The 26,757-nt window shown below is 41.8% G+C and overlaps 1 protein-coding gene across 5 annotated transcripts in view; it reads left to right on the forward strand.

Moving 5' to 3' along the window:
- Positions 1–354: 354 nt before the first annotated feature.
- Positions 355–26,757, forward strand: part of PTPRM (protein tyrosine phosphatase receptor type M) — a 650,734-nt gene continuing 624,331 nt past the window's right edge. For all 5 annotated transcript variants that reach the window (XM_070420643.1, XM_070420639.1, XM_070420640.1 and 2 more), the window contains exon 1: positions 355–859. In XM_070420643.1, coding sequence (XP_070276744.1) covers positions 790–859 — 70 coding nt within the window. In that variant the 5' untranslated portion in view covers positions 355–789. The remainder of the gene's footprint in view (positions 860–26,757) is intronic.

Genomic DNA, 26,757 nt, shown 5'->3' on the forward strand with positions numbered 1-26,757 from the left:
TCGCCACTCCCACAAACTACTAGCGGCTCCCGACCCGGGACAAACTTCTGGCCGAGGCGCAGCTCCCCGCCCGACAAGCCACCAGCCATAGGCGCGCCTGGGGCCCGGAGGGGGACCGGCTGGAAAGCCGTCTCGCCCTTTCTCCGCGCTCCGCTAACGCCACATCCGCGCGGCGGTGGCAGCCGCGGCCGCCCCAGCCGCGCTCCCCCCGGAGGCGCCGCTGCCGCCCAGCGCGGGCCGGCGGGGCGGCGCTCACGCCCCCTAGCGGACCGCGGCGGCGCCTGGCGGCCGTGACGTGGGCTCCCCCTCCAGCCGGCCTGCGGGGCACCGCCAGTCAGTCCGGGAGCAAGCGCCCCGCGCGGAGCCGGCGCGGGCTCGGCTACTGGCGCGCCGCCTCCCGGGGGCTGGGCTCGGGGCTGCCGGCGGAGGGGCAGCCGGCGGGACGCGCGCGGCCACGGCCACGGCCACGGCCGGCGGCTCGGACTTGAGCCGGGGAAGGACAGCGGCAGCACCCGCTGGAACGGAGGGCGGATTTGGGCTCGGCGGACGCGCCCTCCGCTCCCTCTTGCAGCAGCGCCAGACGCCTCGTGGGGTCAGCGGCCGGGCCGGCAGACCAGGACCCTCTCCCCTGGCCCGAGGAGCCCCTGGAGTTCGGACTCGTGCAGCTGTTGGCACTTTGGGAGACTGGTTGTCTTTCTCTTCGCCTTGAACCCAAAGATCCCCGCCGCCCTCCGCCCTCGCGCGCCCACCCATCGCCGCCGAGGAGCGGCCCGGCGCGCACTCTGCAACATGAGACTTGGGATCGGCCTGGCGACTTTGGCCGGACTTTTGCTAACTGCCGCCGGGGAGGCGTTTTCAGGTGAGCGGGGCCACTTTTGCCATCGCCTGGGGCAGGCGGGCCGGAGCGGGAGCCCGGGACGCCGGCAGCTCCCGGGTGGGAGAGTTTTAGGCGGTCGAAGCGTCCGGGGAGGGGGCGAGGCGGGCCGGGCACCGATCCTGCCCGTTGGCCGGCGCTGGGTGAAGGGCCTTTGGGGAGGGGGGGCACCGAGGACTCGCGCAGGCGGAGCGGACTGGCCAGGAGCACTAGCCCCGGAGCCAGGACCCCCATCTTGGCCCCCGCTCCTCCGCTGTCTGGGTTCGCGCTCCGGGCGGACGGCCATCACTCCGAGTCCCCGGCCGGTTCCGAGAGGAACGGCAGAAAACTTTGCCTGAAGTTCGGAGCTGCAGCCGCCGGCCGCCGGGCGTGGGCGCTGCGCGGTCCTTCGGACCCGGAGCAGCGACCTGGCAGGATCTCCGGTGCTAGGCTGCGCCCGTGGCGATCGTGCCGACCGGCTGCAGCTCCAGGGACTGTGACGGTCGCCCAGCATCCTGCCATTCCCGCCGCCGCCCAGGCCGGTCGTCCCCGGTGACCAGGGATCCTCAGGCAGTCGCGTGGCAGCTCCGGAAAGCCAAAACGGGCATTCCTCCTCGGTGCCAGAGGGAGACTCGGCGGCCCAGGAGGGAGTGGCCGGCACCCCAGGCCTCGCGCCTCCGAGGCCAGGCCCTTTGCCCGCAGACCTCCACTTTCCCACCCTGGATCCCCAGCAGAGCGCCTCTGGCCAGTGGCAAAGGGTTAGCCCAGCCGCGCCCCCGGGGGGTCCCAGGTGGGCAGGGACTGGCAGTGCATGTGAGTGTGTGTGTGTGTGTGTGTGTGTGAGTGAGTGTGAGTGTGTGTGTGTGTGTGAGAGAGGGGGGGGAAAGGAGAGAGAGGGGGGGGGGAGAGAGAGAGACTGGCAGTGCATGTGAGTGTGTGTGTCCACGTGTGCCTGCTTGCAAGCGCGGAGCGTTCTGAGTCCGGGTCGGGGAGCAGTGTTACAGGGATCACCTCTGTATCGCCAGTAGTACCTGGAGCACACGCGTGGATGGACGGCACACGCTTGCACATTTCACACTTGGTTTCTCCTGTGTATTAGTTTCATTAAGGTCCAGATACAGTTGTGGCACTGGGAATCTTGCTTTTCTTTTCATAAAAAGCCCGCTATTTGGCCTTAAACTTGGGTTGCGAAGTAGTTTTCATTCTGGAGGAATGACTAAGTTGGACTTTTTTTTTTTTTAATTTGATGGAGATTTTCACTGGCAGTAAACGCATATTTTAAACATTGGAAAGGACATTTGGCGCTCCGGCCTGTGGAGACATACATTTTTACACCTTGGCATCCGAGGCACATACAGGCACATGTGTTGCTGAGCTGCAGGACCCTTGACCACAGTTGGCGGCAGAGATGAAGTTGAGCTTGTAGTTACTTGCCTGATTGGCTCAGTGCTGTGAAACCCAAACCAACTTCAATAGAGAAATACCCTTTTCCTAACTTTAATATTTTCTTCACTGTCTGGTAATTGCACTTGCTCCAGAGGATTTAACAAAGTGACACACTGCTGCCTGATAGAAGATTGATGGAAATTTTGGCCTGCATTCTTTATTAGTGAAGTATGGAGTAGATTTGCCAGTATTAGAGCCTTACAGCTTATTAGTATTAGAAGGCAAGTATGAGGATCTTAGAAGTACATCCCTGCCTGGGATTTGTTTGAAGTTAAGCTTTGTCAAATAGCATTTGGATGGATTATTAAGTTGTGTGCAAGAGTTTGGAAACAAATATTTATGTAGCTTATTTATACAATTTAGTTCCTCATCATTAAAAAGTATTTCAGCTTGGGTAGTACTGACCTGTGTCTGTGTTATGGCTGATTTAAATTATCAGTCAAACTGAAACAGACCTTTACTAAAATTTAGCCAGATTTTTTTTTTTTTCTCAGAGGAAATAGATCATTCTATTTGTTTGACTTGCCATACCATTATTTGATATGTCCTCTCTATATTTGGAAAGCCAGAGTTACCTTAGTATATTCATGGGTAAAGGGGAAATGAAGGACAGTATCTGAGAGATTGCTTAGAAATATTGGCATTTTAAAAATTTGAAGTTGGCAAGCTTTGTGTACGCAAGGATCAGTTATGTTGCAACACATTCCCTTTTTTCCTCTCTCTACTTTGTATTTTAGGTGATACAGATATAAGGCACTTTATGCTTTGGAAAAGTCATGTATGTTGAGAAAGTTAATTATGATATTATGAGAGACATGACAATTTCTTTTTATGATTCTTTTGAAAATTGTATTAATGTGGCTACTTTTCACCTAACATGGGAAACAAATTTAAAGATAGAGAATCTAGACTGTAAGCTTGTTGAGGACAAGTAAATTATTTTCCTTTTGGTTCTCCATAAAACACTTAGGGTAGAGCCTTAGACTTAACATATTATTTGTTGAATAAGTTACCAGTCCTGGTCATTTGCAAACATGCAAACTGTACTTGAATTGACTGACACAAAAGGGAGGGATAGAAGTGATTGTTAGAATTCAGAATTCACTTGCGTTTTTCCTCATATGAAAGGAACATTTTTCCTTAGAGGTCCTCTAGGCCACCCAAAGGACTAACTCATGAGGTTCTATGGAATCAGTGGAGGTATTTTTATGTAACTAAGATTTATACACAAGGTACTTGTCTATTCCCCTTATGCAGTACTCCTCATTCTCATATCCTCTTGTGGAATGGGTTTGGAATTTATATAATTGTTAATTAATCATTTCTGGAAGTCTACTACATGTAATTCGGATGCCAGACATCAGAAATAGAGTGCTAAATTTACTGTAAGAAAAAAAGAAAAGAAAGAGGTTTTTTAGTCCATGATGACTTCATCTATTGTACACATTCCATTTAAAAATTATTATTTTGATAATTTTTAATTTGTTAGGCAAAATATTGGAGGCTCACTTTCTGCCTTCTAGGCTTTTAATGATCACTAAAAATAATTTTTGTAAAAAGATATATAAGTTAGCTGTGAGGAAGAAATCATTTTACTTTTGCTTGAAATTCTTTTCCATAGTGAAAGCCAAACAGCTGGCAAGCTATTCCTCTTTCTTCTAGTTTTTCAAAAAGCCAAGTTATATATTATACAACAAAGTGCTTAGTTTTACATTATAATGGGACTGATGTGTTAAGTTCTGTTAAGCAAACTTTGGCCTGCAGAAATAGAAATACAGATTGGGCCCTTTGTTTCGTTATTGTAAGTATTTGGAACAGATCAAACCTTAACATAATGATGAATTTGGGACTCTTGTTGAGAAATCCATTTTTCAAAATATTCTTTTAAGGACGTTTGTTGGGAAACAAACGTCGGATTTAGTTAGTAGTATTGTACCAGTGTTTAATTTCTTAGTTTTGATAAGTCTGTGGTTATGCTATGTTGTGGAAGGCAGGTAAAGTGTGTTCTTAAAGTATTTATACTATTTTTGCAACATTTTTAAATGTAAATTTATTTCAAAATACAACAGTTTAACATTTAAATTTACAAAGAGTGGGGATAGATTTGGTTAGCTGTTTGACTTTTTCTTTTTCAGATAACTTAGAGTCATGACATTTTATATTTTTATGGTACTTTCACTAGATTGATCATTGATGTGATGAACATACTTAAAATTGAAATCAGTGGGCATGAAAGAAATATGCCAAGAAATTACTGGAACATTTTCAGTGTTATGTGTATGTAAAGAAGTATTGTGTGAGTGCAGCAAATTGTTCTGATCTGGAAAATTAAAGGATTTAGTCTATCCTGTTTTCAAAGGGTTAGTTTAAAGGTTTTTAGAAGAGAAGATACATATATAGTGATATATGGAAAAGTAATATATATACAGTGAGTAATTCTAAATGAACGTAATGAAAAAGTAAATTGTATTATGTATTCAGATTATGTAAACCGTATCTGAATTAAGCATAATCTTTAGTTTGGGGAAAAGTAAGTTTTAACATGTAAGTATTTCTGTGACAATTCTATAAAAGTTGATGACTTTAGTTAAATTTTTCATAGATCCCTAGCAATTGTAATACATTCTAGGAATCAGTAGGCTGTATATACCCATTTCGGTAGAGGAACTCTTTTGTATTAAGTATTGTTTCCTTTCAATGAGTGTTATTATCTAAATCTAAGACATAGTTTTTATAGTTAGAGGATCAGGCATTTTAATTAGTTACATACTTTTCAACAGTAAAACATTTTTCATAGGGGTGATGTCCATCATGCTTTTAATTTTTTTAAAATATATTTTATTGATTTTTTACAGAGAGGAAGGGAGAGGGATAGAGAGTTAGAAACATCGATGAGAGAGAAACATCAATCAGCTGCCTCCTGCACATCTCCCACTGGGGATGTGCCCGCAACCCAGGTACATGCCCTTGACCGGAATCGAACCTGGGACCTCCCAGTCCGCAGGCCGACGATCTGTCCACTGAGCCAAACCGGTTTCGGCCATGCTTTTAATTTTAATCTAAGATTTTACTCTTTGGAATTCAGCTTCCCACAAACTTCCTCACAGTTCCATATCTTAGTGTGCATATTATCTTTATGAATCAACATATTAATAAGCTTATGTTATAAGTGAGAGAAAGCTTAATTACGAAAGATTTTCAGACTCAGATGATAAATTTTAAAAAGATACCAAATAATAGAAACTTCCCATCATAGGAAGATTCAGCTTCTCAGGTTCCTAAAATACTGCTGTGGTTTTCAGTTTAGTCACCAGAAAGCCTGAGTGTACACTGTAGCTCCAAAAAACTACAGGGAAAAGAAGTAGGGCTTGGTGTTGGGTGGGGAGTAGGAAAGCTTTAGTCATCAACCTTGGTAGTTTGTAGTCCCACCATCCGTGGGGCGGCTGGCAAGGCCAGGGCATCATTAAGGGGTGGGACTGTGTGAGAGAAAAATAAAAAGAAACAGACACGAGAAGGGAAGAGTTGTGTGCTCAGGTGTAAGCCACATAAGTTCTGGACATCCTAGCAGGGGCGGCTCGCTGTCCTTACACTCTCTTTGCTGTTAAAGGTGGAACATACGGAAGGGAGGGCAAGCAAGAGTGACACAATGTGCAGATAGATCTATACCTCAGCAGCTTCGGTGGTTTCGGGAAGGACGTGAGGGTGTTGAGCCAGTGTTGGCAGTGAACTTTGTTTAAACCTGTGCTTCTCAGAACTTAGTGTGCCCAGGATCGCCTGGAGGGTGGTCCTTCCCAAGGTTGGTTTCTTTGGTGAGCCATGGTGATGCTAAAGTGGAAGGTCCCTGGAGGCTCCCACTGCATCCCCAGGTGATCCTGGTTTGTAGCCACATTCTGAGAAACGTTGTTCCACAAGAGTAGTTCTCCAAGTGTTGTCCTTAGACCAGCAGCAGGAGCCTCTGGGGAACTTGTTAAACACCCAGACTCTGGGGCCACGCCCAGACCTACTGAATCAGAAACTCTGGGCACGCAGGCAGCAGGCTGTTGGGACAGCCCTCTAGGGGATTCTGATACTCGCCGGAGTGTGATAACTGCTGTTCTAAAAGCACTGGCATCCCCGTCCTGCATTTTCAGCCTCCCTTGACAAGAGCTGAAAGAGAACTAGGGGTGGAAACAGAATTCACATGCACTTATTAGCCTCTTGGTGAACGCAGCCAAAATTATGCACAGGCTGATGTGATTGTTAGGTGAAACTGCCAGCGTGACATTTCAAATAATAGTCTTATCTGGGGAAGATATTGGATCCAGCCAGTGGAAAAAAAAATTCTATATTTTTACTTACCACCATGTAAAATTTTAATTAAATTTTGCAGTGATGATTAGCCATTGGAAATTTTTCTGGGTTGATATTGTGTATAGAAGACATTTTTTTGGCTTGTTGTAATAAGCAGAGAGCCCAATGTGCCTATTAAGATAATGCCTTTAATTCAAGTAAATATTTCTTGAACGCTCACTCTGTGAGGCCCCTCTTTGGTGAGGGAACACTGGGATGGCAATGAGCAAAGGTAAGAAAGATATAGTTTCCATATTTTGAAAAATCATCCATCTATTAAAAGTTTCAAAATCGGCTGATATAGAAAAGGAACCAGGATTTTCTTAGTAGAGAACTGGGAATTAATATACATAGAAGTTGGAGTTGTAATGTGGAAATGTGAAATTTTGCCTTTGGAAATGAACTCAACTTTCAAATAGAAAATGAAAGGTTTTCATTATACATCTCTTTAAAATACTGACAATGTGTATCCTAAAATCGAGCCTTGTTTTTCTGTTATTCACAAAAGACAATCATTGCATCTCTGTCATTTAGTACTCCAGGCAAATAAGAGTGATTGTGATGTCATTTAACAAATTTATCTTGAAAACGTTGTCACCAGACTTCGAGAGAGAATTCTCACAAGGCAGCCCAGCCTCCTGTTTCCTGCTCCTGCTGCTGCAATCCGCAGCTGATCACTAGGTGTAGCTGCATCCCCAACCCCACCTGCAGGAACCAGAGGCCCAGCCTTCCCCCCCAGGCTGCCTGCCCTCACGCACAGCTGAAGGAAGGCATGCTAGTTAGTGGAAATTCATCTTCCTGTACATGTTTCTCTCTTTATTGTGAAATTAAATTCTTTCGTGGAAGTTCCACTAGTAGTCATTGCAGTTTAGTTTGTTGTTGTTCAAGCGCCGACCCCAAGTAGTTCATCTGTGATAATCTTCCTCTTCTTTCTTTTTCTTGGCTGTCAGATATGTTGTTGTTATTCTATATATAGCAGTGGAACTAAAAGAAGTTGTATATATGTGCACACTAAGTAAGAGTTCATGTTAACCTTTCGGGCCTTCTCCATCAGGCATTTTAGTAGTAGACTAGAAAAGGCAGTGGGGTGAATGACATATGTAGGTGTGTAACATTCATATGAAGCAGCCTGTGTACTGTGCTTACATCTGCAAGAGATTACTTCTACAACACTGTCAGTTTAGGTACATAAATCAGGAAATCATTAAAATTTATATGGAAATCTGATTCCGTAAGTTCGTCTGCTTACAACTCAGAAGACCATGAGTCATTACAAACTTTTTATGTGACCCACAAGTGTTGGGCCCTGAGTTGAAAGCAAGGAGAGGATGGAGGATGTGCTAGGAGAAGGCTGTGTCACTTACCTTAAAACTGGGGTGAATGGGGGAGGGGCATAACCTCGCAGGCCAAAGAGCAATGATTGCCAGGTGTACAGGAGAGAGTGAGCAGAGTAGTGTTGTCAGAGACTTGTTAAAATGGATGCGACTTTAGGATCTGCCCTGGAGGAAAAGGCCACCGTTTAACAGGATGATTTATTTCAAAATGCAGCAGCTTGAGCAGAAGCAAAGCATTTACTTTTTATGGGCTGCGTTTACAGAGCATCAGTTTGTTTTCAGATGGGTGAATATTCATTTTAATCTCTCATTCCTATTCACTATGCAGAAAGCAGAGTTATTGCATACAATGAAAAGAATATGTTTCAGTCTGGGTTACTGAGGCCCCATTACTTTTCCTGTGCTTCCAGAGATAGAATCAGAACAGGTTCAGAGATGGTCTTCTGACACGATGAAGGGAGCTAGACCACACCCTTTCACAATCCAGTTTTTTTTTTCATTGCCTAGATTATTATTTTTTAAATATATTTTTATTGTTGATAGTATTACATATATCTCCCACTTTCCTCCCATCCTTCTCTCCTTCCATCCTTCCCTCCTCCCCCCAGGTCTTCCTACCCATATTGCCAGTGTCCATGGCAGGGGTGGGCAAACTTTTTGACTCGAGGGCCACAATGGGTTCTTAAACTGGACCGGAGGGCCGGAACAAAAGCATGGATGGAGTGTTTGTGTGAACTAATATAAATTCAAAGTAAACATCATTACATAAAAGGGTACGGTCTTTTTTTTTTTTAGTTTTATTCATTTCAAACGGGCCGGATCCGGCCCGCGGGCTGTAGTTTGTCCACGGCTGGTCCATGGGCTATGCATGTAAGTATATAAGTTCTTCGGTTTATCTCTTCTCGTCCCCCCATCCTCACATCGAGGTATATCAGTCTGTTCCACAATCCAGTTTTGATGATTCTATTTGCTCTCTCTTCTCAGTTGGAGTAGTTTGAGGTACTTTAAATCATGTCATAACCACATGCTTGAAATTGGTTTGCTGTTTTCTATCTAGATACAAAATTATAAAGTGGTCTGAAGCATTCCTTTTAAAATAAATGCTGATAATGTGTAATTCAAATTACTGAACAGTGTTTTTAGCATGTAGTAATCACTTCGTAAACATTTGTTGAATAAATGAATAAATAAATGACTGAATGAAGTTCCCTTGTGGAAGAAAAAAATACCACATTACTTAGGCTCATTGCTGTTTTTTTCTTTCTATAAAGTTTGAGTTTTTTAAGCGTTTGTAATAACCTTAACCATAGGCCCAGGTGGTGGGTTTTGTGCTTGGTAACCTTAGCAATTTATAGGTGTGTAAAGTTTCAGTTTATAAATTTAAGGGGAAAAGTGTTACCTTTTGTTAATTATGTAAAATTAAGCCTGTAATTTTATCATATATAATCAAAATATTTAAATCAGTTTTTGCCGGAACATATAATACTGATCACTAAAAAACAAAATTTATTATGCGGTAGGTTTATCATGCCTCTTGGGGGGATGTGATTTAGTCATTGGTGTATTAAAAGAACCATGGTTCACTAGTAAGAAGGTACAGGACAGGGAAAAATACATATTGTCTCTGTAGTTTTGTATCTGACATAGAATGAAATTATACCTACGCAGAACTCAGACTTCCGTACCTTACCACTGGCTCATCTTTAGTAGAGCTGGCATGCTCTCCTTCCTTTTCCATCCAGTGTGGTACACTCGCAGGTGAGGAAACTTAATAAAAAGAGGTTGCTTGGACAAGTCTCATAAACTGTGATCTTCACTTCCTTGACTTTTGAAATGTGGACCACTGAATGTGGTATAAATCTTCACAATTTTTACTGACTGGGATTATGTCATGTGTGTATATTATGGGGCTTCTTGCCTTATTTTCTCAGTTTATCAGTTACCATATTCTTCCTGTTTGTGGTTTGTATGGCTTTTTAGCGAGCCCCTCCCTTTCTTTCCAGGACTGGTCAATGGGCAGGGAGCCACTGTGGGCAGCTTGTTGACAGTTCTGTGTTACTGACTCTCAGAAGGTTTGGAGTGGGAACCTGCCCCGTCACAGAGGGACTTGGTCAAGTGGAGGGTGTTAAGGCCCTGAATTCAGCTGGGGGGGGGGCGGGGGTCCCTGCGGTATGGAAAGAAGGTCAGAGCCCCCCCCACCCCCCTTCCCCCATCCCTCCTCCCACTACCAGGGCAGATCAGGTATTCTAGGTTTTGAATTCTGTTTTTACCACTAAATCCCATGTGGACTTGGGCATGTTATGTAATTTTGCTGAGCCCCGGTTTTCTTTTCTGGAAAAATACCTTGTTGGATTATTGTAAAGACTAAACCAGTGCCATGATGTTAGGAGGCCTCTTGAGGTGACAGGGCTATGTCAGTTCAATCGTGAGGAAAAGGGGGGATCAGTTTGTTCTGCTATTGTCCATATCCATTGTAGGTTTAACCATATGAACTCACTGTTTGTATAGGTCAGAAAAGATTGAGTATTGGCAGTTTCATATGGTTCAGACTAAGAGATCCCCTTTCTTGGTTCAAGGTTTTGATATTTCTGCCTGGAGGCCGTACAGGTGATGTATATGTAGATGCAGTTATACATACATATATGTCATTGACATATGGCCAATATTATGTTTTAAAAGGAGAAAAACCCCTGAAAATAACAAAGCGATCATCTCATGAAAAGCCAGCACTAACTACTCAGTGCCAAGGAAGGCATTGTGGGACACCTGCATGGGAGTCACCTGATGCTCTTCTTAAAAATGCATGTTCATGCCCCACAGACCTACTGGGTCAGAAATCTCTGGAGTTGAGTCACAAACTGGTAAACACCTCAGAGGAGTTTGGTGCTCATTACAGTTTAGCAACTTCTGAAATTAGTAATGATTGATTCCACCCTTTGGATGATTTATTACATCTTCTTGACTAGTGTTAAGAAAGCATCTGAGGATCATCACATGAAGTTTTATGTACCAAACTATAACTGACTGGAGAGAATTTCTTCTATGAGGTGGAGGCTTTCTGGTGTCAGAAGAGAAAATGAATTATGAAACAAGATTTTTATAAGAACTTACCTGCTTCATACCCATCTTCCAATTTGGTGGCCTCTAGTAAATGTGATATCAGTCTGGAATTTTTAGGGTATTATAGTGAAAGAATAAAGACATTTTAGAACAATAATAACATGATTTTAGATCTTTATAGATAAGAGCTGCCTTTTGAGATGTCTCATTTAAAGAAGATTATGAGACAAGATGATATTGGGAAAATTATTTTCCAGCACTTGTTCCTTCATCTCATCTGCACTGAAACACATGAACATTGCAGAATTATTGTCCTTAGTGACCCCAGAAGCATAGGCCACAATCTTGACATTTTGATTGTAGTAATTCTTCACATACTCACAAACCTAAAAATGGGCACACCAGTCTGTTAAAGCACTTGAAATTTCCACTAGCTCATCATTTTGACCAAGGAAGAAAGGTGCTTGTTGAGATGTCATCTCTGGGAGAGGTGGCTTATTATTAAGTCATCTTAAATATGACATCCTCAACTAGCTGTCACCTCAATAAGTTGACATCCTTAGGTGTCAGATTTCTCATTCGTGAAATGAAGACATTTGATTCAAGGATCTATGAGGTCTCTCCAATCACTTAAAGAGCATGAGGCTTGTCATCTAGTATATCTTAGCTCAAACTAGTTTGTCAGATACCATGGTGTAAGAATGAGACCTGGATCAATGGGTCATTTTGGATAGTGTGCCGTGCCAGCACAGCCAGGTTCAGTGAGCCTGAAGGGACCGTGAAGGATTAAGAAAAGACAGATAAGAGAAGAAAGCTGGGTCTGGGTGGGACGCTGCCCTCTCTGATGGAGAGACAGTGTCAGGGCCTGCAAGCCAAGTCTTTATTTTATAGCCAGGTTCCAGGAGGCAAAGTAAGGGCGTGGTCAAGATGTTTACAACAGTCTTGTGAGTTTCGAATCTACTCAATTACCTGCACCTGATCAAGCTTTGTTTACCTGCTGCACCTCAGGCAGCCTGTATTACCTAGGTCCTAGCCTAGCCACTTGGGAGCCGCTCTCCACAGATAGATGAGGGTAGGAGAAAATACCTAGAACATTGGGTATGATCTAAGAGCCTGCCTGATACAGCATGAAGTTGCTTATTAAAAGGTAGTAGGTGTTGAAGAGATGTCTAAAGGATTTTAGATGCTTCCCACACTTGCCAGGGGCTGCCTCTGCACAAAGGAAGGTTTGCATAAAGGAGGCTCACTCTTTTCCTTTGTACTTGAGGATGTAGTTGCCATTCACGGGTGTGCTCTGAATGTAACTTTTGTGTCTGTGAATTTCTTTTATTTTCTAATGACACCATGTTTCATATAGCTCACTAAAGGTGAAGCACACTGGAGTGGGAAGATAGTATAGAAGTTATAGCCAAGTTCAGTACTTATCAGCTTATTTTTAAAGCCCTTTAGTTAAGCAAAATTTTACATAGGTAAGAAAATATAAAAATCTTTTGGTTAAACAAAATTTTCGTGGACAGATTTAAAAAGTGACTCTACAAATTGGGCTCTCCTCCATGTGGTGGTTCATCACGTAGCACGCAGAGTTTCCAAAGAGAGGGCAGAAGTGGGCCGAGGCCTCTTGGCATGCTCATCATAAGGGCACATTCCACCTTATTATTCTGGTCAAAGCCAGTCACGAGGCCAGCCAACCATCAAAGGTGCGGAAATAGGCCTCAGTCCTTGCTGTGTGGGGCTGCAGGGCCACATTGTAGAGGATACAAGGAGAGGGGTCTGCCAGAAAGAACCCAGGGTCCCTGCTCCGAGATGCCTCTCTTTTGAAGACGCAGTTGGGAAGTCACTGGCAGCATGGAAAAAAAATTAGGATGGAAAGGTCTGCATTTGACTCCCCCCCCCCCCCCCCCCCCCCCCCGCCACTTACTGCCATCTGAGAAGGAAGTTATTTGACTTCAGGGAACTCAGATCCTTATCTGTAAATAGGTTCATTCAGTGGCATTCTGATTTGCTTCAGAGGTCACATCTGCTAACTGACAATTATAAATAAATAAATAAATAAATAGCTAAATCAATCAATCAGTCTTCTGTGTCTCCAGGTGTGTTCTGAAGGTGATTACAGCCTGATTTAGCGTGAGATTTTCCTCCTGGCTGCGTCATTTATCAGCTGTGAAAGTCACATTGCTTTTCTGAGGCCAGTTTCTTCATCTGTGGAAAGGGGATGATGTTCATCTCCTTGGTTATCCTATGGAAAACACAGTGTCCGGTCTGTGATAGCTGCTGTCATCGTTGGAGCCCTTTGACGATGGAGTAACCCTGAGCCATTGCCTGGTATGCTTCCTTTATGTCTGCAAACTCCATAGGGTATGGTTCCCCAGTCTCAAGTTTTCTTCCAGTAGTGGTCATGTTGATACATTTAACTCTATTTCCTCTGGTTTCCCAGGAGCAAAGGCGGAGGAAATATGAATATTGCACGCCACCTAGGTGTGGGGCCCTTTACATATTACTCACTACCAAAACCATCCTATAATGTGGCAATGGCGGCACTGTCATTTTATGGTTTATGGAACTGAGGCCCCAACACATTTTGGGATGTCACACAGATAGGGGTATATCTCTTTGTGAGCTCCAGAGTGTGCCTTTCCTCCAGGGCCTCTTGGGCCCAAAACCCGTGTTCTTGTCCCTGCCTGTTGGGCCCAAAGTATGCTTAAATATTTGGTACAATTTCTCATTTTGACATTTAAAACAATTGTAAATTTGGTGGAGCCCCGCAGTGCAGTGTAACTACTACTATTTCACAGCCCTCTGAAATAGTAAATTAAAAGGAAAAGTACTTAGCTTCTAAGCAACTTGAATGAAATTAATTGATTAGAGTCATTATCCATATTTTTCATGAGCAGAAGAGGGCAGAATGTTGTCTTCGGTGTCACTTCAAATCCCCTGGCTAGAATTGTTTTTGTAATTTCTTGTGTTTAGCATCTGGATATCTGATTGAGGTGAAACGTGTAAAATCCTTTGCAAATCTCTTATCTGTGTGCCTTAGTGTTCTCAGGGGCAAAGTGCCTCTAAGGTCAGAGATAATTTATTTTAAGACTCACTTCAGGTGGAAGTGGGCAGGCCTCTGGAGACTGATGCTAATCACCTTCTTTAGAACAAATTGTTGTTTTCTTTTGAGGTTCAACAGAGGCAAAGAAAGCATGTAGATCCATATTTGAAGGATTTAAAACAATCCAATGAGCGCGGGTCTAATTAATCACAATGGAAAATAACTATTTGGTGTGTAATAGTCTGCAATAAATAGATTCTTGTACTTTGCTTATTTAAATCATTTTTTTTTTGCAGTGCTAATGGGGAGATTTAGACCGAAATAAACTGAACGTTAATGAGAGTTAGAATAAGTGAATATTAAGAGAGTAACAGTATCTTTCAGAGTGATTTTTCAAACATAGGTTTAGATTATTTTTTATGAAATGATGATCATTTAACATATGCAAATTTATACATAAGAACTTATTTGGAAAGATTCCTGAGCAGCTGGAGAGAAAATGGGGTGATTTGCTCGTTGTTAAGGATGAAGAGGACCCCAGGACTGGACCTTTAGGTTCTAATGTTTGGTTCTGCTCCTATCTGGCATGTCATTTGGGTCAGGTCTTCTAATTGTGACTCAAATCCCTGAAGAATAAAATGGATGTTATAATACCCCGAGTATCTAAAAGGATTATGTGGATCAGATTAAATGATTTTGAAAATTGATTCCTCAGCTATGAAGTCTTTGCTACATGTGCACTGTCTTGCTGTCACACACCCTTGATTAGTGTTGTTTCTGAGGGTTTCAGTTTGAGCAGGACCTGTGCTCCTCACTCTTCACCCACTGGCACTCCTAGGCTTGCGTTTAGTGAAAATAACAAAGCTACCTGCCACCAGGTTGTTGTTCTGTATCTCTTTATAAATAGGAAATTGCTATTAAGTTGGCATTTTTTTCTCTCTCAGGATGCTTTCTGAATACATACTGTTTTTTCTATTCTGGGGCACCCCTCGTACTTCAGGACTCATCTTTCGTGCGTCAGTCCCATACACTAAATTTGAACACAGGGTGAGGGATCGTCAGTGATTGGAAGAATAGTCTAGGGTTGTTTGCAAGGCATAGTCTTTTCCAGAAATAAAAAGTTCTCAAGGACTGGAGTGGAACGAGGCAGCACGGAGTCCTCCTGCCTTAGGAAGTGGCTGTGCTGTCCATGGGCGAGGACTCCTGGCTGAGCTCTGTGTGAGGCCTTGGGGCCTGGCTGGGCTGGCTACTCAGGACATGAGCAAGTCCAAGATGAGGATTTGCTCACAGGAGCTCACAGACAATCCTGAGGGCTGGCCTGGCAAGCACGCTGGAAGCCGAGTCTATAGCAAGGAAGCCCCTGAGGCAGGGCTCTGCAGGGTGAGCTCACAGGGTCAGGGTGAGGAGTTGCAGTGTGCCAGTGGGAATTCGGAGATGCCCATGAGCATGTGGACACCGCATGGAGGGAAGGGAAGGGAGAGACCTGTAAATAATATTTCCTTTGAATGTTTTTTTTTCTCTCTCTTAAAATGGAATGCCTCCTAATCAAGCTAGTGTTTGAAGGTTATGTCATCTACTTAGAGAAGATGCAGAAGGGAAAAGACCTGGGAAATTGAAGAAAGGAAAAAACTTTTAATAGGTTTTTGTTTTTTTTAATTGGAAGAGTGACTTGGCCTCTTTCCCTTCTGTCTCCTTGCAGTAGCTTGTATTTGCTGCTGTATTTAAGGATAACTGTGCTGGTGGGGAATTTGGCCAAAAGCTAGAAAAGTGAGTGGGATTAGGGAAATTTCAGGAATCAGAATCTTGGCTTCTTTTACTCTCATACCTGCTATCATGATCCTAAACTTCCTCTTTTTCCTCTTTCTTCTTTCATCCTTTCCCTTGCATTTTCATCTCGAGTAATAAGTGTGTTTTAAAATAAAGTGGTGAACCAAGCAGGTATCTGCATGCCATTGGACCATCACCATTCCTCTCCCAATAGAATTATCATTGGACGGGCTACTGGCATCCTATTTCTCCTCTGAAGGATGTGGACAAGACAGTGAGTGTTGGTTCAAATGAAGAGAAATGGTAAGTGAGGCATAACCACTACCATGTCTATGTCAGGCACCGGCTGGGGATTTATCAGCCTTATATCTAATCAGCACAGTACTTATGGATAAAACTATTATAATATAACAAAAGGAAACTAATGCTTATAAAATACTTAAAATGTCTGAGCATTATTCTAAGTGCTTTTTTCTATGTATGACTAAATTTACCCCCATTTTACAGGCTTGGCAACTTATTGCCAAGCAGGCTAAGCAAACTGACCAAGCTCAGATAAGTTGTAAGGGGAAAGCTGAGATTTGAACTTGACCAACCTGTATCTGAAGCCACTAATATTGTTCCCGCCAGTTCTTTGTCTGTATCAGACACAGTTAGACTCACTCTGCACACACCATGAACTTAACCTGCTTCTGTGTCAAAACTCTGGATCTTTGTGTATGCATCCTTTTGACTGGTTAGCTAGGAGTCCAGGGAGGGTTGTACAGATGGTTCAGTTGTAAAGGGCATTGGCCCCTGAATAACAGGATGAAGGGGGAGGAGAACACAACTCTAAGGACACTGGTCTTTTTACTTTGGTGGAATGATTTTCAAAACAGAGTCAACAGATTAGTTTACTCATTCTGGAGGGTGTATTGTAGCAAAACTGTCAGGATGAGGAACAAAACAAAGGATAGATACTGTTTATGAGATCCTGCTTTAGTGAAATAGTTTCCCTGAGCAAGGAGCCGATGCTAAGTTCCAAGGTCTGTGAGGCATTGACCCTGGGCAGTCGTCCGACTTCTATGCTTGTGTGTCCAGTTAAAGAATTTTAAAAACTGGGCACTTCCTTGCACATTGATAAGTTTAGATATGAAATTTTGCAACATGTGTTTATAAAGTTGAGAGGGAGGAAATTTATGCCCTATGTTAACATTTTAAAATGAAACTTTTATAAAATTCTTTTAAAGGCATCCCTCAGAAACAGAATTCAAATATCAAAGGGATTTGATACACTCCATTGTCCATTTAAAAAGTACATGAAAAAGCATTTATTCAGTTGAGAGAAATTTGACCCCTTTAATTTTTCTCCTTCAACTGGTATTTACATTTTATTTATCCTATTACAGCATATTTAAGCTTGAAAGTCTTTTACTGATTATTTGTTAAACTTCTGTGTAACAAAATATGTATACATTGAAATTTTAATTCTATCTTTGACTTTATGGGACTATAAAGCTCTAAGTGATGAATTTTATCTTGTTGAAGTCTCACTAAAATTATTAGTATATAATTGAATCATTGTTAAAATTTATTGGGAAAGTAGTTCAGAAATCAACTGAGCTTTAAAAAATTGGTTCATGTATCTGTGGGTGTATATTACTGTCAAACAGGTAAAACACCAATTCTATTTCCATATGGGACAAGAAACTTGTTCATATAAAGAGGTAAACAGAGTAGAGGATTTTTGTTAGAGCAATGCAGCTTGTTTTCAAGTTATATGCCACAGTTCACATCGAGATCCAGCATCAGAAATTATTTTTAATGACCTATAAGCTGACAGTTTGATTAATTTCATTCTCAAAATTGTTCAAAGCAAAAAATTGAAAAAACAACCAGTCCTTAAAGATTTAATGTCCAGTCATGCACTTTCTCAATTACTGGAAAAGAAATCAAGTAGATAGACCAAGTAAACCAAGATTCACCAATAACTGTTAAGTACACCTGTTATTCTTAAACTTAAAGATACCTTGTTTATCCCAGAAATACAAGAATATTCAGAAATGTTTGAGAAAACAAAAATAGTATTAATTTTAATATACTTTAGCCAATGCATTATATATATAATGTAAATACCAGTTGAAGGAGGAAAATTAAGTTTTTATCTATCTATCTATCTATCTATATATATAAACTTTTTTTCTTAAACATTAAAGATGAAAGATTAAGCCTAATCAGTGAATGAAAAATATCATATGATCTGGTTAGCACAGAAGTTCTCATCAAAGCTGTCAGTCAAATCAGTCATACTTTCTATCAGAAAAGGTCTAACTTAGTTTTTAATTTCAAATAAGTGTTAATTTGCATTTTGAGGAATTTTTTTAACAAGTATAAAGAAATGAGATGACATTATTAAAGCAGTTTAGTCAAGTTTAAAATGATGTAGATTTGATAGAATTAACTATATTTTGTAATAAGTTATAAAACCATGGCAAATCTATTGCTTTTTATTAATTTATAGTAATATAATGGGCACCTAAATTAGGAATTATAAAGTGAGTATCAAAATGAAAAAGCATACTGTTTTTCTGGTAAATGTGTGTGACTGTATTTGACTTTTGGGAATAATTAAAAATCATAGGCATACTTTCAGAAGTAACTATGTCAATTTCTGAAGATATAAGTATTCAAGGTTTTCTATTATATTTATTTTTTAAAAATATTTTTTAGTGATTTCAGAGAGGAAGGGTGAGGGAGAGAGAGAGAGATAGAAACATCAATGAGGAGTAGAATCATTGATAGTTGCCTCCTGCATGCCCCACAGTGGGGATTGAATCTGCAACCTGGGTATGTGCCTGACCAGGAATCAAACCATGACCTCCTGGTTCATAGATCAATGCTCAACCACTGAGCCAAGCCGGCTGGGCATTCCTGTTATCTTCTATAATAATAAAAGCGTAATATGCTAATTAGACCGGAAGGCCTTCGGACGACCTTCTGGACAAAGCCGGGGCTGCAGGGGAAGCCCTGGTCCCAGTGCCAGAGGGAAGCCAGTGCCAGCAGCCAGGGGAAGGAAGGCCTACTCTTGCATGAATTTCGTACATTGGGCCTCTAGTATTTAATAAAAGAGGTGTATGCTACTCAAAATAAATGGACACAGTGGCAGATTGGTATAGCATATTTTTTAAGAGGTAGAATATATTAAAGATTTCATAAGATGAGGATTGACTTTTACTGGAAAAATTACATCATAGGTAAATGTTTGATACAGTGGATTTTCACTATCTTACTATAAAATGCACACTTAATCCAAACTAAATCTCATGTATTTTATTTGTGAAATTTTCCTGTATAATTTGAAAAATTTGGAAAGCATTGCAATTATATTCAAAAGAATCAGGCTGGGTCGAGTACAGTTGGTACTTACAATTAACTGATCACAACCAGTTACAGATTTCTTGTTTTGGCTAGTATGTTCAGTGGTTAGAGCATCAGCCCATACATGGAAGGGTCACAGGTTTGATTACTGGTCAAGGGCGTATACCTGAATTGTGGTTTGCTACCTGTCCCCAGTTGGCGCTCTTGCAGGAGGTAACCAGTCAATGTGTCTTTCTCACAGGGATGTCTGTCTGTCTCTCTGTCTCTCTCTCTCTCTCTCCTTCTTCCCCCTCTCTTCCACTCTCTGAAAAGCAATGGAAAAAATATCCTCTGGTGAGGATTAACAACAACAACAAAAATCAGTGTCAGGCACACAATGAAGTATGCAGATGATGTTTTGTTGAGTTGTACACTTGAAACACATGGTTTTGTGAAACAATGTTATCTCAATAAATTCAATAAAAAATGAAATAACAGGCAATACTAAGAATAATGTTTAGGCTTATTAGGCTCAGCTATTTGCCAAAAAACATATCATCCTGGCTTTAGAATTCAAAAGTTTATTGTAGTGTTTATTATGTAATAGCATTTTAAAATATAAGATTTGTTGAATTTGACAATAATAAAATAATTGGTGTCAGGATTATCCACATTTTTAGTTATTTGAAGGTTCTTTTCTTTCCAGCTAATGTCATCTTTGTGAGTGAGTATATATGCTAAAACTAATCAATATATTTGGATACATTTAAAAGTCAATTTTTGCATTTAACATTTATCAGTGTCATATATTTCTTAAATTTCACCAATTCTTCTATGACATGTATTCTTTATGGTCAAGGGAAGAATGATGTGTGGTCATTAAATTGTATAATATATCTGATTTTATAATATCCCACAAGGGCTAAAATATTCCATCTCTAGAACATTGTTTTACCCTTAAATGACATATGGCTATGACAGAGAAAGACATGAAGCCCCAGAGTGAGTAGCTGGTATTTGATTAATCATTAAAGAAGGCTTTTTGGGAGCAAAAACTCACAGTGTTTCTTTGATGCCATGGGTGTTTTTATACCTGAGAGGTGTGCTTTCCTTTTGTAGGGTGTGGGATCTGTTAAGAAAGGGCAGACAGGAAAGGAGAGCGCACCTGATGCTAGGATGGAAATTGGTGGCCTTCCTCCTGTCAGTGTCGGGGGGTTCCTCTTAATTTTCCTGCAGCTGCAGAAGTCCCCTGTTCTGTGGTTTTGTCTGGACTTTCACACTGACACCTGAAATGATGGAGCAGGGCCCTATGCCTAGGGGTCTATAGCTTTTATCTTTCCAGATAGAGGCCTCAATTTAAATGAAAAAGATTTAATTTTTGGAGCAGTTTTAGGTTCACAACAAAGTTAAAAAGAAGGTACAGAGATTTCCCATCTGCTCCCTGCCCCACACATGCGTAACCTCTTCCAGTTATCAACATTCTCCAACATAGTGGTGCATTTGTTACAATGACTGAGTCTACATTGACACACATTACTACCCAAAGTCCATAGTTTAAATCAGCGCACTCTCTGGGTGTTGTGCAGTGCATGGATTTGCACAAATGTATAAAGATCTGTATCCACCATTATAGTATCATACAGAGTATTTTCATTGCCCTGCACATCTTCTGTGCTCAGCCTGTTCATTTCTCCTCTCCCCCAACAAGAAGAGGCAGAAACCAAGCTGGTGAGCTCAGTTCAAGTCTGGTCTTGACTTACGCTATGACTCTGGCAGATACTTTATTCTCAATTACCCCTTCTGAAATCAAAACAGGTCATTATGATTTAAAAATGATTTTGATGTTAGAACTTTAGCTTACGAGTCATCATTCATCATAAGAACATGAAACAGTGGTGTCAATTTCTCATTTTACCTGGAAGAACCAATTTGACCCGAAAGAATCTGGCAAAAAAGTAGTTTCCGGTTATGCAACTAAATCTTCCGCATAACTGACAGTGTCCAGGTGGATTCTCCCCTCCTTCCGGGAAGCAGAACAGGGAGCCTGAGGGCAGCATAAAACAGCTGTGCAGCACTGAGGCACTTCATTAACTGAGATTCCTGCCTTCACTTCCTGTGGTGGTGCTGACATTTCTGTAATGGGAAGTGGGTGGGAACTATTACATGGATCTTGAAGCACAAGTTAAATGGTTTGTTTAGGCCCCAGAGAAAGCTGGAGCTCAGGTTTCCTGTGAGTTCTAAAGGGAGGCAGCAAATCTTTGAAACACACCGCTTAGGAAAATGAGACATATTATCCCTTCACTAATATTAAGACAAATTTATCTCAGAAAATACAACACTAGCATCTAGTAAGAATTTTAGTAATTTTCATTCATAAGGATATTTGCAGTGTGTTTGGGGCCGGGAGGAAGGGGGACGAAAACATGGCAAGGAGGTGGGTTATCCGAAGTCAACCTTTGGCCAGTGGTGGTTTGCACAGTGATGGGCCATCTGAAGCACCGTTCTCCAAAGCAGCGTGTACACCTGGAGCCTAGAAAGATGGTGCACTGGAGTGCAAAAAGAGTGGGACTTCATCCAGATACGATAAATCCATGCCAAGGAACTCAGAGTAGAAATACACAGACTAACCTGAAAGCATATCCACTAAAGCATTATGTAGAGAAGTGAAAAATTGGGAAAACCAACACTCAACAATAGAGAATAGATTAAGTCCTGGTGTATTCATAGAATAGAATGTCATGCAGCCACTGAGAATGATTACACAGAAGAATGTTTAAGGATATGAGACGATCACAAGAGGGTGATGTGGGTCAAAAGCTAGTGACAGAATCATGTGTATAGGATAATGCCAACTTTATTTGATTTTTAAACATGTTTATTTAAAAAACTGAAAATGCATGAACCAGAAGTCAAAATATGTGGTTATTTCTGGAGAGTGGTTTTATTGGTATTTTTGCTTTCTTTTAACTTTTCTGTGTTTACCAGATTTCCTTCTGTCTGTTTATATATCCATCTTATGATGAAAGTTACTTAAAATAGTGACTGTGTAAGAGTTGAATCCCTGAGTGTTTAAGTCAATAAAGAGCCGTGATGATTTTGTGAGTACGAATTGGCAAAGACTGATGGTCCTCTCCTACTTCTAGAAACCAAAATGAAAGAGGAAAATTCTCAGATGACACAATTTACTGCCATTTTTTTTTTTGCTCACTCTGAAATGTGTAAAACACAAAACATATAGATGTACGTGTGACTGTGCATTGCAATGTGAGTTTTTAAACAGATTGTACCCATTGCCAGTTGTCTTCTAATCCTCTTTTGGCTGCTTTTCCTCTGGAATTGTTTCTTTGCTAGAGTATTAATGGATTGGTTAATTTGTGAGCAACACTCCTAATTGTATTAAATCTCTACAACCTTATTAAGCATTTGTGCAGAATTAGATCAGAGAGATTGGGGAAGCAGCGTGCCAGTGGTTGTATAAAGGGAGGGAGGAAGGATAAATGAGGCTAACAAGTGAGTGTGTGCTAATTGAGCCCCTATCACCACCCTCCACATCATAAAACCACACAGATTGAACACCCTGCTGCTGAAAACTCAGAAGCATTCTAAAGGACATAAAGCAGCTTCCTTGCTGTATGTGTTTACACATCATTATAGGGAGAGGATGAAGGAGAGCCAGCTTGTTATTTTTACTTAGATCTGTTAGGATTTACTTTTATTTTGAGGGAAAGAAATGAGCAAGAATTAACAAAGTCTCCAGTGCTTGATTTTTCATGCTGGTTGCCTATGTTTATATTTAGACACCAGACAACAGGACAGGTATTCTGTGCTTAAAGAGGGAGAAACAATTTCAGAAAATAAAACTGGACCATGCCTATTTTGAAAACTAAAGATAATAGCCTGAAATAACTGATATTTAAAAACTATGGCTGGCAGCTGCTTTCTTCTGAGAGTAAGGGTGATGAATTCAGCCCCTGAGAATGTGCGCCACGCCTTGGGGAAGTGGGGCTGGGGAGGATGGATGAGGACGTGCATTAGCACTGACCTCTGGGTGCTCTGACTATGTGTCCTGTTGCTTGTACGTAAACATTCTTAGCAGCTTGTTTTTTATTTAAAGTTACTGGTTCTTTGTATTATGTATTGTAGCCCTTTCCAAGTAAGAAATATTGAAGTACCATTGAGAAGGAAAACTGATTCAAAACCAGAAGCCGCCAGAATTTTTACTTTTTAAATATTTCCACTAACCCTTACTAAGAGTCTTTCTCTTGTAGTTTTTAATTGGATGGCACCAGAGGTTTTAAGAGTCATCTGGAAAATAGAAAAATAAAGGCGATAATGAACTTTTGAAGCTTTATACAATTGGTGTTTGTCCAGGCAATATGGACTTGGCGGGTAAAATAAGGCAGATGGAACAATAAGGAGACCTACCTCCTCAGTCTCTGGAGCTCCAGCTCATCATGTATTCCACCCATCAGGTCCGGAAAGCTGTGTGATGTCCCCAAAGTGTCCCCAAAGCTTTCCTTTCCTCTACCAGGCAGGGTCTTCTGCCCCTAGTGCCTCGGAGGTGGCCCTGTCTCTTATGGCTGTAGGCATAGACCGAACTTTTGGCCTGTGGGCTGCTGTGTCCCACATATTCTGCACTTTTCCTGATCTTGAGCTGGCGGGCTGCTGCCCACCGGAGGAGGGGAGCTGACACGTGGTTACTGCTCCCAGCCTCCTGTGCTATCTCAATGGCTTGGAAGGGGCGCCTTATTTAGTGGCCCTGCTCTGGAGCTCCTAGTGAATCGGCCTGGCCTGTGCAGTCAGTGAGGTCCTAGCATTGGGGAGTTTTAAAAGATTGGAGGGTGTGTGATATAAAAAGGGGTAATGTTGATAGAGTTCCAGAAAGAGATACATTGTTAAGGTTTAATTAATAAATACCTTAAATACCAGCTGGCTGGTGTGGCTCTGTTCTTTGGAGCGCTGTCCCTGTCCTGTGGACCCAAAGGTTGAGGGTTCGATTCCCAGTCAGGGCACATGCCTTAGTATGGGTTCGATCACCAGTTGGGACAGGAAAGCAACCATCACTCTGCAAACAACCACTGGCCAAGGGTTGACCTCGGATAACCCATCTCTCTCTCTCTCTCTCTCTCTCTCTATATATATATATATCCCTTCCTCTCTCTCTCAAATCAATAACTATATCCTCAGGTGAGGATTCAAACAAACAAACAAATTAAGAAATACAAAGGTTTTGTGTGTGTGCACTTGCTTGCTGGAAAAGGGAGCTGACCTGTGAAGATACCATTGCCCTTTGCTTTGGAGGCCTTCATAGTGGGTTGAAAAAAGACTCTGGAGATTCTTTCCATGTGTGTGAGAGGCGAAAAGGGAATGTGGCTTCCATTATAACCTGGGTTGGAACATTTTCTTGCCCTGTAGAGCAGGTTTCATCCATTCCTTTGAGAGTTTCAAGGTCCTTATAATGATGTAAACACCTTTCACGTCGTTCTGCAGTCAATTAAATATATAGGATGCTTTCTGGAATAAAATTTGTGGCAAGGAAAGTGTGCAAACGGACTGCTTAGTTAATAATTGCTGGTGTAGAGCATTCTGTTACTTTGCTTTTTTCCCCTTAATTGGTTGAGTATTAATAAACTCCTGGTTTGTTTCAAGGGCACAGCTAGTTTTTAATGGTCTTACTGAAATTTCAGGAAGAAAGCTAAAGAATGAACATAATAAATAATTATTGCTTCCAGGGTTTTTTGTTACTAAGATAATAAAATGTTAAAAAGCAAGCCACTTGAGCAGAAAGTAATTGCCCTGACAAGCACCACACAGGCAGCATTAACAATGAAGCAGCCCTTCCCTCAATGTCAGCCAGATTTTTGTCCCACGTAAACGTTTCCTCACATTATGGAAATGTACTTTTCCTATCAACAGCAGAGAATGAAACTGCAGGCTTCTAATTAATCTTGGCTGACGTTTGATTTCATACCCAAGTTAAAGGCAAGAGGCCGTGGGTGTGCCTCCTCCCCACCATGAACATGACCACAGGCAAATCTCCCCATTAATGTCAAATTGCATCTGTGTGTCTCATTGTCGCTGCCACATGCCAGTCATTAATGCATTAGCGATCACTTAAGTCCACTTTCTATCCACTAGTTCCCTGCTAGGGGAAATAGCATTGCAGGAATTTTACTTGCAAGCCTTTAACCTTGAGCCTCTGTGCTCATAACTTAAAGAGCTTACTCAGATATAAGCTTTACAGATTATAACTTGCCCGTACCTACTCTAGCAATTGTGAATCTCAAGAGCTTGGCGAGGAAGGCCATTTACCCACCTATCACAGATGTGGAGGCTAAGATTCAGAAAACATGCATGACTTATTTAGGTTTCATGGTATGTAAGTGGTGGAGCTGGGATTTGAACCCAGAACTCTTCTGTCAGCTGTGATGCTCTTTTTCCTAAGTGCTTTTTCCTATAACGCTTTTTGAAGATAGAACTAAGTCTTAAGTTTTTCTCTCTATTCACTCCCCACCCCCATCAACTCCTCCTCCTCCACTGTAGGTCCTGTGGATGTTAGGCAAGCAATTGTCATTTTTGATTGTCAAAAGAAACAACAACAACAACAAAAAACAAATTTATAGAAGAAATAGTAGTAAGCTCCATTTAATTTATTTGAAGTGAGGCATGAGAAAATTATTAACATAAGTGTGAAATACAAAGGGATATATACCGTTAGCTATTGGTTTTAAGCTCGCTGGCAATCATGGGAACAGGGAAATGCAGGAAGTCTTTCTCTGAGAGACAGAAACAGTTTTTCCTGCTTACTGTTTTCTCTGAGGGCTCCATATCAGCAGGTTGAGTGATGCAATGAGTGATGTTCTTCTCACTAATAGTTTTGGTGTCATTGTGGCAACAGAATGCATGGAGCTTATTTTTTTAAAGCCTGACCTCTAAATTGAAGGAATACTTTGAAAACAGTTCAGTTCAGGCAACTCTATGGGAGGCAAAGATGATGTATAGCTGATTTGATTTAGGGAGAGAAATCAGTGTACCTAGCAGAGTAAATTACCATCCTCAAAGCCCACTGCTGTGCAGAGTTCTGACAGGGCCACGGCAGTACTCTCCCAGGTCCTTGGAGTTGAAGGTCTCTCTGAATGTCACATTCAATGACGTAGGCCAGGCTGGACGTGGGCAGGAGCCAGGTACTCTTCAGACTCAGGCTTGGTAGTAGTGATCCCAGAGCTCCCCACCGTTATGAGGGCAGAGATGGTTTTTGCCTGGAGTGTTTTGGCGCTAAAAGAAAGTCACCGTGGCTCTAGGAAAACCTCAGGAAGGCACTCATGAAGTATCAAAACCTACGCAACATTGGTACCATCCCCGTGTGCCTCTGAGGAGGAGTTGGCTGCAAAACAGCCCGTCCAGGAATGAAACAGATTGGCCTGATTATGCAATGGCTTTTACATTGCAGCATAAGTGGGGATGTCTATCAGTGACATTTTTTCTGACATAATGTTCACCCACTTTTTTGGGGGCAATAGTTAGGGGGAGGTTGTTTGGCAACACTGGCTCAACCTATTGTCATCCTAGGAGGTGCAACATTTCAAGGAAGGGTC

This window comes from Myotis yumanensis, unplaced genomic scaffold (genome assembly GCF_028538775.1).
Source record: "Myotis yumanensis isolate MYYU_CA2020_CCGP unplaced genomic scaffold, mMyoYum1.0.hap1 SCAF_7, whole genome shotgun sequence".
In the NCBI taxonomy this organism is placed as follows: domain Eukaryota; kingdom Metazoa; phylum Chordata; class Mammalia; order Chiroptera; family Vespertilionidae; genus Myotis; species Myotis yumanensis.